Source organism: Coregonus lavaretus, assembly GCF_964263955.1.
Source record: "Coregonus lavaretus genome assembly, chromosome: 3".
In the NCBI taxonomy this organism is placed as follows: Eukaryota; Metazoa; Chordata; class Actinopteri; order Salmoniformes; family Salmonidae; genus Coregonus; species Coregonus lavaretus.
Window position 1 is genome coordinate 62,059,665 of NC_139990.1, and position 14,005 is coordinate 62,073,669.

Here is a 14,005-nt window from a genome sequence, read left to right on the forward strand (position 1 = left end):
CTTTGTTTTTTTTAAAGGCAGTAAATGAGGCTGAATGAACTGTTTCGCTGCCAGACAAGGCTCCACTGATAGCCAGGTGTAGCAGTGGTAAGGTGTTGGGGACTGCTGTTGGGACTCTTCTATTGGGACAGCTTTATGTAGGCCCTAACAGTTTGTGGGCACCGTTTGTCACCGTAATAGTGCAATGAATGTATTGTTTAGTGTTCTGTAGTGGCTTTGCCGGCATGCATCCCCAAAACATTTTTTGGGTTTGCCCCACCAATATTTACATGCTAAAATCGCCACTGGTAACAATGGACTGTTCACAGAGAAACATCACTACTGTGGTGACAAAAAAAGTGATGACTCGTCTTAAGAAAAAGTTAAACAACATTTATCTAAGAACACATAGCAAGCATATGTACGTCAGATATGTTACAAAATTATTTACATGTCTTGTTTATTTTCAATGTATCCACAGAATGGCTGATCATGGTCCAAACACACCAAGACGGTCGTGAAGAGGGCACGACAAAGCCTATTCCCCCTCAGGGGACTGAAAAGATTTGGCATGGGTCCTCAGATCCTCAAAAAGTTATACAGCTGCACCATCGAGAGCATCCTGACTGGTTGCATCACTGCTTGGTATGGCAACTGCTCGGCCTCCAACCGCAAGGCACTACAGAGGGTAGTGCGTACGGCCCAGTACATCACTGGGGCCAAGCTTCCTGCCATCCAGGACCTCTATACCAGGCGGTGTCAGAGGAAGGCCCTAAAAATTGTCAAAGACTCCAGCCACCCTAGTCATAGACTGTTCTCTCTGCTACTGCACGGCAAGCGGTACCGAAGCGCCTAGGTCCAAAAGGCTTCTTAACAGCTTCTACCCCCAAGCCATAAGACTCCTGAACAGCCATGGACTAGTTCACTGTAAGGACTACACCTGTTGCATTTGGTGCATGTGGCAAATACATTTTTTTATTTTTTTTTATTTAAAAAACCTGATGGAGATTTATACAAAGTTTATTTTCTGTCTATTACTTTTCGCCAATATTCACCAAAGCCCACTTTCGGTTTGCTTGGACAAAAATTTACTTTTTTTTTATCCTGCATACAAAATTAATAAAATACTGTTATGGCCTCGCAAAATATATTTTTTAAGTAAATTATGCCTGAACATTAGAGTTCATTGGGAGCTTTGCTTGGCTCAGATTAAATGCTGTCTTGGTTGGTTTCATCTCTCTGTGCAGAGTCCAGCGTGACCCACCAAACCCTTCCAACACGAATGAGCCCCATGAAACAGTGCTCAGATCAATTCCATTTCAATACCAGTCAATACAGGAATTTCATTAGGCATGAAATTCAATGCTGCACACTTTGGTCATTTTCCAGTTCAAACTCAACGTCAACTTCAATTCCTGGGTTGACTGAAATGTAAATGATTTAACCCCAACATTGCCATGGAGCGACCCTGCAGAATGACCCCTTGTCATGAATTATTCCTTCTCCCTTTCCTGAAGCTCCTTGTTGAGGTTAGATCTTGGGGCTTAGATCGTGGGGTCCCTTCACCAGGCTCTTCTCCTTGAGCATCTCAGGTGTGTGAATGCTGCAGACAGGCAGTCGTTGCTGGAGAACTGCTGCCCTAGCCTGGCTGTACTGCTGTTTGGCTGTCTGAGTGAAAGGGTGTAGGCTACTGTTTCTGTTTCATTTCTTTGAAAAGCCTACACATCTTAGTTCTACAGAACCGGCCAGAGGGTTGTCTGCCTCCCTGCTCTAGAGGTGAACTCTTCTCCTGGAAAGTAGACATTTTTTATTTATTTAACCTTTATTTAACCAGGTAGGCCAGTTGAGAACAAGTTCTCATTTACAACTGCGACCTGGCCAAGATAAAGCAAAGCAGTGCGATAAAAACAACAACACCACAGAGTTACATATGGGATAAACAAAACGTACAGTCAATAACACAATAGAAAATCTATATACAGTGTGTCCAAATGTAGTAAGTTATAGAGGTAAGGCAATAAATAGGCCATAGTGCAAAATAATTACAATTTAGTATTAACACTGGAGTGATAGATATGCAGAAGATGATGTGCAAATAGAGATACTGGGGTGCAAATAAGCAAAATAAATAACAATATGGAGATTAGGTATTTGGGTGGGCTAATTACAGATGGGCTGTGTACAGGTTCAGTGATCGATATGACTCTTAGGATCCTTGCTCAGCTTCAAAAAGTGCCCTATTCTTTCTCTGCATTTCCTCTTCACATTCAAGTATACAATGAGCCCAAACTAGCAGAACAGGCTCTCACACACAGACATGTTTTATGGAAGCCTGTCCTGACCAGTTTGGAGTGTAGATCAACATTAAATCTTTCTTCTCAAGGGGTGCATCTAGAAGTGGTTCTTGTCGATACTTCTTACTCCTTTGCAAAAACATATTCCTTAGGATGACCTATGGTAAAGATGAGCATTATTGAGTAAATAACATGAAAACATTTAAAAGAAAATGGAATACATGGAAACCATCACCATAAAATGTTTGTTTAAAAAAAATTCAATCAGAGGAACAGCGGGCAGTGTTGTAACTCACATAGCTGATGGTGAATATCAGCAATGCTGCCACAAGCCCCACAATGGAAAGAACTAGGATGGTATCCCTTTCTTCTGATTGGTCTGTGGACTCAAGGCAACCTGCAAAAAAATTATCCACAAATCCTTGAGCATCACTGGAAACATTTTAAACGATGAACTCTCTCTGGGTCCAATTTAAAACACTCACATACAGTATACAGTAGGTCTACATACCAAAACAAGCACATAATGAGAGTAGAACACACTCACCTGTCACTCTGAGGACAATCTGCCTCTCCTGGTTCTGCTCTCCTACAGGTGCTGCCAGGAGACACTTATACCTCCCACTATCAACAGCTGTTACATTGGGCAGGAAGATATCGAAATAATTATCAGCCAAAAGTTCCACTTCACGCTCCAGACCGGCGTACCATTGCGTGGTGCTGTTAGGTGATATGTCTCCCTCAGGAGACTAAAAAGATTTGGCATGGGTCCTCAGATCCTCAAAAAATTATACAGCTGCACCATCGAGAGCATCCTGACTGGTTGCATCACCGCCTGGTATGGCAACTGCTTGGCCTCCGACCGCAAGGCACTACAGAGGGTAGTGCGTACGGCCCAGTACATCACTGGGGCAAAGCTTCCTGCCATCCAGGACCTCTATACCAGGCGGTGTCAGAGGAAGGCCCTCAAAATTGTCAAAGACTCCAGCCACCCTAGTCATAGACTGTTCTCTCTGCTACCGCACGGCAAGCGGTACCGGAGTGCCAAGTCTAGGTCCAAAAGACTTCTCAACAGCTTCTACCCCAAAGCCATAAGACTCCTGAACAGCTAATCATGGCTACCCGGACTATTTGCACTGCCCCCCCACCCCATCCTTTTTACGCTGCTGCTACTCTGTTAAGTATTTATGCATAGTCACTTTAACTCTACCCACATGTACATATTACCTCAACTACCTCAACTAGCCGGTGCCCCCGCACATTGACTCTGCAACGGTACCCCCCTGTATATATAGCCTCCCTACTGTCACTTTATTTTACTTCTGCTCTTTTTTTTCTCAACACTTTTTTTGTTGTTGTTTTATTTTTACTTTTTTTGTTTAAAATAAATGCACTGTTGGTTAAGGGCTGTAAGTAAGCATTTCACTGTAATGTCTGCACCTGTTGTATTCGGCGCATGTGACCAATAAAATTTGATTTGATTTGATTTGATTTGATAGCATCTTCATCAATAGACCAGACACCTTATTAGAGGGCTCCTCACCGAGCTGGGAGAAGAGGGTGTGATATGCGATGTGTGATCTATATGCCCTTAACAGCTGGTCTGGGACCAGTGCTGTATATGTTTTGCTCATATTGCACTTGTACAAAATTTGGTCAGACGGTACAAAACACAGAGTTTGTGCTATCACAATAATAGAAAGCTTACCTTGTACCACTTCACTGCCCGGTACTGGACCCCAGGCTTACATATTGCTTTACATTTCAGAATTGAGTCCTCTCCACAAACTGACTTCACCTCTTGGTTAGGCATATCCTGAGTGAGCCCACATTGCAAGGAGACAGCTATAGAAAAACACAAGATAAATCATAATTTCAGGTGAGCCTGCCCAGCTGGACTAATATCAAACTCATTGTTAAAAAGAAATGACAACATACCTAGAACGCAGACGAGTAGAAAAAACATTTGTAGAACTACAGCAATGACAATGATGATCCAGAACATAAGGGTTGCAGTTTATATAAAGCTATCTAAAACGGAAGTGAACTACCAAGGCTAGGGATTTGAAGTATGCCTTGCATGGCTACACAAGGAGATTGCTAGCTAAAGTATTAGTTTATTAAAAGTAGTTCAACCTACGCCCCGGTTTGTCATTATTTAAAGGAACAAACATAACAAACAGAAAATTAGTTGTCACTGCAAGACTTTACACTGAGTGTACAAAACATTATGAACACCTGCTCTTTCCATGACAGACTGACCAGGTAAAAGCTATGATCCCTCATTGATGCCACTTGTTAAATCCACTTCAATCAGTGTAGATGAAGGGGAGGTGACAAGTTAAAATAAAGATTTTTATGCCTTGAGACAATTGAGGCATGGATTGTGTATGTGTGCCATTCAGAGGGTGAATGGCCAAGACAAGATATTTAGCCTAAGTGCCTTTGAACGGCACCGGTTTTTGTCAAGAACGGCAACGCTACTGGGTTTTTCATGTTCAACAGTTTCCCATGTGTTTCAAGAACGGTCCACCACCCAAAGGACATCCAGCCAATTTGACACAACTATGGGAATCAGCATGGGCCAGCATCCCAGTGTAACGCTTTTTATTATGTCTGCCTGCTGGCATTAAGCTGGTTTCTTTCTGTAGTGTAGAAGAGAAGGTGTTCAAATTAGAGAAGGAAAATACATAATAGCCTACATATAAAGATATGCCTTATTTTTGCAAACTGAAAGTGAAATTCATGGTTGGCCATTGCCTGAGAATCCCCTAACCTCCCCAGGAAGATTGCACATCATAAAATAGTATAGGGAATCCCCTGGCAAGAGCTAGGAATCTCCTGAACCAGAATTACATTATACGTTTATATGGCGAATCTCCTTTAAACCCAGGAAGCAGCCATTCAACTTGCCATTCACCAGCCTTTCAAGCTTAATAATGTCAAAATACGATCGTTACTCACCAAATATGGAGTTTCGATTAGCAACTATTGTCATTTAGGCCTACACTGCAGACACGGCCGGTATGTACATCCAAAAACACAAGCAACCGAAAATATGACTATTCGGTACCCCCATAAAAATGTAAAAGCAACCGAAAAATACATGTGAGGTGCTGAAGAGGCATTTTTTCGGTTGCATCAAACTTTTTATTTATACCTTTTTTGGAAGTACAAAACATGTCTTTATGTATTTCATAAAGACGTTCACAGTGGTCATGCCTCTCTACTGGGGTACAGATGTAAAACTCCCTGAAAATCTGCCATTGGCGCCCATAAAAATTAGCCCCAAGGTTGCCATGGTAAATCGTCGGCGACCCGACCAAATTATCATAGAAATGTGAGTTATAGATCTGTCATTCTAATTGAAAGCAAGTCTAAGAAGCTGTAGATATGTTCTATGTGGGCTATTTCTAGGCTTCTCATTCTTAAATTGAGTTTTTGAGTCTTTTACTTTCGGTTTTGTACACCAGCTTCAAACAGCTGAAAATACAACATTTTTGGTTATGGAAAATGTATTTGCCTCGTTATTTTTATTGTGTTACTATTTTTCCTTTAGTTTATTTACCAAATTGTCTTCCTTTAGTTTTTACTCTGCGTTGTTGCTTAAGGGCTTGTAAATACACATTTCACGGTAAGGTCTACCTTGGGGCTACAGCTGTTGCTGTGGATTTGACAAATAAAATGTGATTTGATATTTCACAGTGGTTTAGATGTTACAATGATTCTCTACACAATGACTGCTTGTTTTGTCACATAAACAAAAATTAGGCTAACTATTTAGACTTTTAGCAACCAGGAAATGGCGGAGCGATTTCTGCATATTGCACCTTTAAATTAAACACCATGACTGTTTTCTCATTAATTGGGAATGTTGTTTGAAATGTCCAATACAACATATGTTGGTGATATTGTTATCAACCTACTGCATAACCCTTAAATAAAACAACATTTTAATGTGCAGGGTATGCAATTAGCGTGCTAAGACTCATTAAAGGGCGACTGTACTACCAGATTTGGCCTCGTTTTGAAGGTTGCTCATTAAGAAATGCTAGCGGCCATGACTGAAGCCATACGAGAGTTGTCTTGGCGGTGTTGTTTGATGTAGGTGTGTCATGTTCGCATATCATACCCTGGTAGGTACTGTTGTTTGTCCTTCCTAAGGCACCGTAGCAACAACATAGCCACTTCCTCAAAATAGTCACTTCCTTAAAACAGTCAGAATCAATCTAAGCTAAATCAAGAAATCTGTAATTAATTTAGAGCTTTTGCAGAGGAGGTCTTAGTCGCACAATTTTGAATCTATCTAAGCTGTTTGGTGCAGTATTTCTCAAGTTTTAAAAAATTGCATGAAAAACGAATCAGTGCACTGCATCTTGTGCTTTATTTATGACAGCTTGCAGATGATGAAATTGTAGATATGTTATTGTCCTCAAAATCAGTCCTGAGCGTGCAGCCAGACTTTCCCGACCCAATAGACAATAACATATCTACAATTTCATCATCTGCAAGCTGTCATAAATAAAGCACAAGATACACGCTGTTTATCAGTGGCCAAAATCACTTGCTAGCTAGCTAAATTACAATTCTGTGTTTGTCAATGAAGCTAGCATGTAGAAGCTAGCAGGCACACAATCAGCTTATCAAGTCACTGGCGAGTGGTGACGTGTGTGTGCTTCGGTGCCGTTTTTTATGTTTTTTACAACTTTCTCACTATTACCAGAGTGTGAGTCTGTCTGGCAGTGTTTCATAGGGAATCATGTTACAAAACAGGTCTCAGGGGAAACAAGATGCTCGCAAATGGGTTTTGGAATATTGACAAGTTGCAGCTGGGATACAAGTGCGCTCTGATCATCTCAATTCTGCCCAATAAAGTGGCAGACTCAAGTGATTGACACTATCAAACACATCAGCAAGTGGCCACTCCATGAAGGGCTTAGGGCCAAGGGTTATTTCAGCATAACATTGGCGATGTGTTGTCTTATGTAAACAAGTCTGAGGTGCTGTGTAATGGGCAGGTCTGTCTCACTGTCTGGAGGTTCTGGCTGCTATGATTGGATAAAGCGCGCACAGCTGATAGAGTGCAATCAGTACAGCTGCTTCTCTCGTGTGAGTGGGCACTGGGCAAGTGGGCATGACCATAATCTATACCCTACCCTTGAGTAAGTGGTGGTGAACTCACTTACAAAACTTTTGGACGAGACTGACTATGACTAAAATTATCCTATTTACACGTTAGTCAATTTTGACACTAGAATGAATGTTTCTGAGTCCGATCGATGCCACATAGGCTGTTTAAAACCAGGGAAGTTGGTTCTAAGGGGCAGTTGACCTTTAAGACAGACTGGTAGGATAGTTAGCCATTGCTAGAATTTAATGGTTGAAGTAACATTTTAGTGTAGTAGAGTTGACTGATGACTGACATGAATACTGTATACACTCAGTGACCAGTTTATTAGGTACACCCATCTAGTACCGGGTCAGACCCCTCTTTGCCTCCAGAACAGCCTGAATTCTTCAGGGCATGGTGTTAAATCATTTCTCAATTGGTATCAAGGAACCTAAAGTGTGCCAGGAAAACATTCCCCACACCAGTACACCACCGCCACCAAGGGGTGTAGAAGTGGGTGTGCCTGGGTGGACACAGGCCCACCCACTGAGGAGCCAGGACCTGCCAGGCCCACCCCATTATTATTACAAAAATACTCCTCAGCGCTTAGGTCACTTGTTTTATCCATTTTAACTTTCAATCAAACAGAAACTGAATGCCTCAATGCCTGTCTGCCTGCTTTATATAGCAAGCCACGGCCACGTGACTCACTGTCTGTAGGAGCGATCCAGAGTATGTATATTACACAACATTTGGACAGGAGCTATAATCCAGTTATAATTTTAAAAATTACTATGTGTGTTGTTATTGCTTGAAATTAGGCTTGGCTGCACAGCTTTCAATGGGGAACAATTGCTTTCACACCCCGCTTTTCCCCACTTGCGTGAATTTCATTGAAAAACGTAACTTTGCTGTGTGGACCTATGTGCTGATATGCAACTGGTATTTGAGCCTAGGTGGTTTTCACATGACCACAAGACTCTGTTAGCCCTCTGAACTTATGGCTTAGCTTGGGGGTGCTAACACATGTTTTAAGGTCTTAGGAAAGGTCATCACACTATATTGACCACCTCTGTTGAATGTCCAATGCAGCTGTTTTTATCTCAATATCAAATCACTTCTGGGTAACAATGATGTACCTTACTGTGGTTGTTTTCCATTAAAAGGGTAAAAAAGAAACCAAAATAGCTTCTTGGCAAAGATACATTTTTCAATAAATTATTTTGCTTGGACTGTCTGGGAGTGGTCTGAGCGGAGAGGGGAAAACTAGCTGTTATTGGCAGAGAGGTTAGGAACTCTCTTTCTTAGTGGTCTATTAATTAATTTACCACCTAGATGTCACCAGCCAGGCCAAAACACCATCCCACCAAAACAGGCTGAAATTTCAGTCCGTATTTTCAAACACTGAAAGGGCATTATCATAATTTTCACAATTTCACAGTATTATTCCAACCTCATAGTATGGAAATACATATAAAACACAGGAAAATCATGTTTTTGACTGCACTGGGCCTTTAAACTGACACTACCTAGTATGCTACATAATACAGTGGATAAAAAATTAATAAAAATAATATGCCATTTAGCAGACGCTTTTATCCAAAGCGACTTACAGTCATGTGCGCATACATTTTTACGTATGGGTGGTCCCGGGGATCGAACCCACTACCCTGGCGTTACAAGCGCCATGCTCTACCAATGGATCTACAGAGGACTACCCATATCCTTTTTTGGCGTAAGGTGGATTCCCAATCCTTCTCATTTATTTTCATATTTTCACTTATCAGTCTCCGTGTCCGCAGCCCCTGTAGTGGAGAAGCAAATTGCCTACACATGTCAAGAGGGTACAAACACACTTGAACCACCATTTGGAGCAGTCGGTCCCCAATGTGATAAGTAATTTATTATACAGTACCAGTCAAAAGTTTGGACACACCTACTAATTCCAGGGTTTTTCTTTATTTTTACTATTTTCTACATTGTAGAATAGTAGTGAAGACATCAAAACTATGAAATAACACATGGAATCATGTAGTAACCAAATAAGTGTTAAACAAATCAAAATATATTTGAGATTCTTCAAAGTAGCCACCCTTTGCCTTGATGATAGCTTTGCACACTCTTGGCATTATCTCAACCAGCTTCATGAGGTAGTCACCTGGAATGCATTTCAATTAACAGGTGTGCCTTGTTAAAAGTTAATTTGTGGAATTGATTTCCTTCTTAATGCGTTTGAGCCAATCAGTTGTGTTGTGACAAGGTAGGGGTGGTATACAGAAGATGGCCCTATTTGTCCATATTATGGCAAGAACAGCTCAAATAAGCAAAGAGAAACAACAGTCCATCATTACTTTAAGACATCTTGAAGGTCAGTCAATTTGGAAAATGTCAAGAACTTTGAAAGTTTCTTCAAGTGCAGTCGCAAAAACCATCAAGCGCTATCATGAAACTGGCTCTCATGAGGACCACCACAGGAAAAGACTACCCAGAGTTTCCTCTGCTTCAGGGGATAAGTTCATTAGAGTTAACTGCACCTCAGATTCCAGCCCAAATAAATGCTTCACAGAGTTCAAGTAACAGACACATCTCAACATCAACTGTTCAGAGGAGACTGCATTAATCAGGCCTTCTAAAGGACACACCAATAAGAAGAAGAGACTTGCTTGGGCCAAGAAACACGAGCAATGGACATTAGACCGGTGGAAATCTGTCCTTTGGTCTGATGAGTCCAAATATGAGATTTTTGGTTCCAACCGCCTTCTCTTTGTGAGACGCAGAGTTCGTGAATGGATGATCTCCGCATGTGTGGTTCCCACCGTGAAGCATGGAGGAGGAGGTGTGATGGTGTGGGGGCGCTTTGCTGGTGACACTGTCTGATTTATTTAGAATTCAAGGCACACTTAACCAGCATGGCTACCACAGCATTCTGCAGCGATACGCCATCCCATCTGGTTTGCGCTTAGTGGGACTATCATTTGTTTTTCAACAGGACAATGACCCAACACACCTCTAGGCTGTGTACGGGCTATTTGACCAAGAAGGAGAGTGATGGAGTGCTGCATCAGATGACCTGGCCTCCACAATCACCCGACCTCAACCCAATTGAGATGGTTTGGGATGAGTTGGACCGCAGAGTGAAGGAAAAGCAGCCAACAAGTGCTCAGCATATGTGGGAACTCCTTCAAGACTGTTATTTGAAATGCATTCCAGGTGAAGCTAGTTGAGAGAATGCCAAGAGTGTGCAAAGCTGTCATCAAGGCAAAGGGTGGCTACTTTAAAGAATCTCAAATATAAAATATATTTTCATTTGTTTAACACTTTTTTGGGTTAGTACATGATTCCATATGTGTTATTTCATAGTTTTGATGTCTTCACTATTTTTATACAATGTAGAAAATAGTGAAAATAAAGAAAAACCCTTGAATGAGTAGGTGTGTCCAAACTGGTACTGTATGTGTGGTCATGACAAGTTGATACAGTGTGAAGTCTGGCATTTTGATTACCACTAATTTTTATATATTACCATTGATAGTATCATCAACAGTATGCAGAAGGGCAAGGGCCATTTCAGTTGAAACATGACGTGAAATATTATTTTCTCGCTACAGCCAATTGCATACTACAAAAATGGCAAAGGTGAATGCAGTTTTCCATGCAAGGATGTGTTCCCCGGCAAAGTCCTCCTCAGTGAATGTCCCGATGTCACATGAACTACTGGTTGCACCACCAAGGTAGGTCAACTCATACAATTCACCTTCCTCTCCTCTGTTACTGCCTGCCATCCATTAGTGATAAGCCACTAACACTGCAAACAATCAATTCGCACATTACGGTAAAGTATGCTTTTTAAAATATACATTTTACAGACACTCTTATCCAGAGCAACTTACAGTTAGTGAGTGCATACATTATTATTTATTTTTTCATACTGGCCCCCCGTGGGAAACAAACCCACAACCCTGGCGTTGCAAACCCCATGCTCTATCAACTGAGCTACATCCCTGCCGGCCATTCCCTCCCCTACCCTGGACCAATTGTGCACCGCCCCATGGGTCTCCCGGTCACTGCCAGCTACGACAGAGCCTGGATTCGAACCAGGATCTCTAGCGGCACAGCTAGCACTGCGATGCAGTGCCTTAGACCACTGCGCCACTCAGGAGTATATATATGAATTACATTTTGATTGCACAAATAAGTGGCACTGTTATCAAAATATACATTACTAGCGGCAAATCATTACAAATTAATATTTTTGATTTAATGCAAATCCCCCCTCCTGCAAAGCAAATAGCCTATGTATAGGCTATCAACCTTCTCAACTCCAGAGTATTTAAATAAACTTGTTGTAGGCTATTGTTATTGTAGGTACTTGCTTTGAAACCATGTTATCCATATCTGTAAAAAAAAAAACAGTAGCCTACAATAGAAAATGAATTTTGTGATGCATAATTATGTACCTTGCTTTATTTGACCTCATTATTTGAAAAGATTTGAGACTTAGTTTAAGATGCTGTTGAAGATTTTACACACGGGCCTTCCATAGACTATAAGCCCAGCAGCACCCTTGCAGTTGATAGAATACTGTACCTTGGATACCGCAGATTGCTGGCTGCATGTTACGTTAATATTACTATTGTGATGCATAATTGCCATGGTAATTTGGAATGTGAGACTCCCTCTGTTTGGACACGGCCGTGGTGGCAGCCTGGCGCACTGTACACACCTTACAACTCACCTCCTCATCACTGTCATCTTCTCTTGGGCATCCTCGTAGTGGCCTTTTATTGCTATACCCACTGAGTAGTTGGACCCGCGCTTTTATAGGCCTAAGCTTTGCCTTGGCAGCGAAATGACGTCATAATGGTATTGACATGATGCAATAGTAACCGTGCCATTCCAAACCAGTGTTGTTTGATACCACCTAAAGCGAGACCAATTCAAAACCAAGACCGGAGCCAATCGAGTCTGAGTGAAGACCAAGACCAGAAGGGGGGGGTGGCGAGACTAAGTCAAGACCGAGACCAAGAGAGGGGTTAGGGGTCTGAGACCAAGTCAAGACCAAGACCAGAAAAATGCGAGTCCAATTCAAGACCATTAATTGTCAAATCTCCACCATAAAAATAGTTCAAAATGTCCAGTATTGCTGTGTTGATATTTCAGAAGATATGTATTCTTTAGACATTCAGAATGGTGAAAAAATTCATGCTGACGGCAAATAGAGAGCCACTCTACAAATGATCACGAACCAAACAGGTCTATAATAGACGAAAAGACAAAATATGTTACAACTTCCCCCAGTTTCCCCTTACTAATAGTGAGCATGCAACTTTCAAACAATGTCTTCGCTACCAGCAAATCAATTCTGACGAGCGCGACAATATTTTAGGATAAATTTCTGTGAAAGTAAAGGACAGTAATGTTATGAGTCAAGTAGGAAGCCCTGGTTTCAATAGGCAAGAAGATATTCATGTGTCATGAAAGGAGTGTGGGTATTTGGCCTGGCGAATGGGAGCTGATAACTATGAGTTCTTCACTCCGCTGGTCCAATTCAAGAAATAATGAGTCCTCACTGTCCGAGACAGAATCAAGACCAAGTAAAAATGTATCTGACACCGAGACAAGACAGAGACACTCAATACAGATGTAGGATCTTAATTTGATCACTCCTTTGTTGCTGAGAGTTTATCTGCACAGAAGGAAATGCAAACTTGTGTATTCAAGGTTTAAAAAGTATTCTAAAGTTTGTAATTTCCAGACTCGATTTGCCCTAACGAAGAATTTATCAACCCTTACAAAAATGTCCTTTCATTATAATCCACATAATATTTCACATTTCCTGTTGCTGCAGGATTATTTTACTGATGAAGCAAACTGGCCTCGCGACCGGACTCAAGTAGTTCCAAACACAAAAACCGGGATAATAAACAAAAATACAAAACACAGCGGATTATAAAGTGGACAATATCATGTGGGAGGACAACGCTCTTCTTTTGAGTTTATAGTGAAGATAATTGGCCCAAAATTGTAGGAGGAGACCCTCCTGCAGCTTAGGATCCTCAGTGTATTATAATATAGATAACTGCATATTATCAGAGCTCAATTACTATCAAAACAAGTTGTGATGCTACAGGAAAATGCCTGATGTTTTAACTACAATGAGAGATTTTGAAATAAACAAAATAACAACTGTTCTGTTTATATTTTAGGACTTGGGGCATTCCTGATGCTGATCAAACCATTTGTACTGTAGATGTGGTCTGAGGGGGCTCTCACGTTGTTGGTCCTACATTGTTGGTCCACAAAGAACCCAAATGACATCCTTTATCCTGCCAATGAAGAAAAGTTGGCCATTTGTAGTGGGTGGGACACACTACACAAACTAACATCAGAGTTGAGCCAATAGTATTATAGACATCTATCTACTCAGAACCGTTATTGCTTTTTAAAAGAATAATGTGCCTTCCGCCACTAGTGTCCAGACTCTAATTCATGTTTTAGTCTCATTGCTGTCTTCTATGCACTTTTCTACCTTTTTTGTCTCAATACTCTGCTAACTAAACCAAGTTTACCTGTAGGATGGGTGATGTTTACATTATGTAGTTTCACCTAAGAGAGGAAGAAA

General features: G+C 41.3%; 1 protein-coding gene across 1 annotated transcript; it reads right to left on the reverse strand.

The window, feature by feature from the left end:
- Window positions 1–2,230: 2,230 nt before the first annotated feature.
- On the reverse strand, window positions 2,231–11,998 carry LOC311108361 (CD83 antigen-like; the record flags this gene model as incomplete). The annotated part of the gene is made up of 6 exons (XM_084150997.1): window positions 2,231–2,431; window positions 2,570–2,670; window positions 2,821–3,022; window positions 3,776–3,820; window positions 3,982–4,118; window positions 11,971–11,998. 6 exons carry the CDS (start codon window positions 11,996–11,998, stop codon window positions 2,285–2,287), a joined length of 660 nt encoding a protein of 219 aa, XP_084007123.1. The 3' UTR covers window positions 2,231–2,284.
- Between the last annotated feature and the right edge of the window lie 2,007 nt (window positions 11,999–14,005).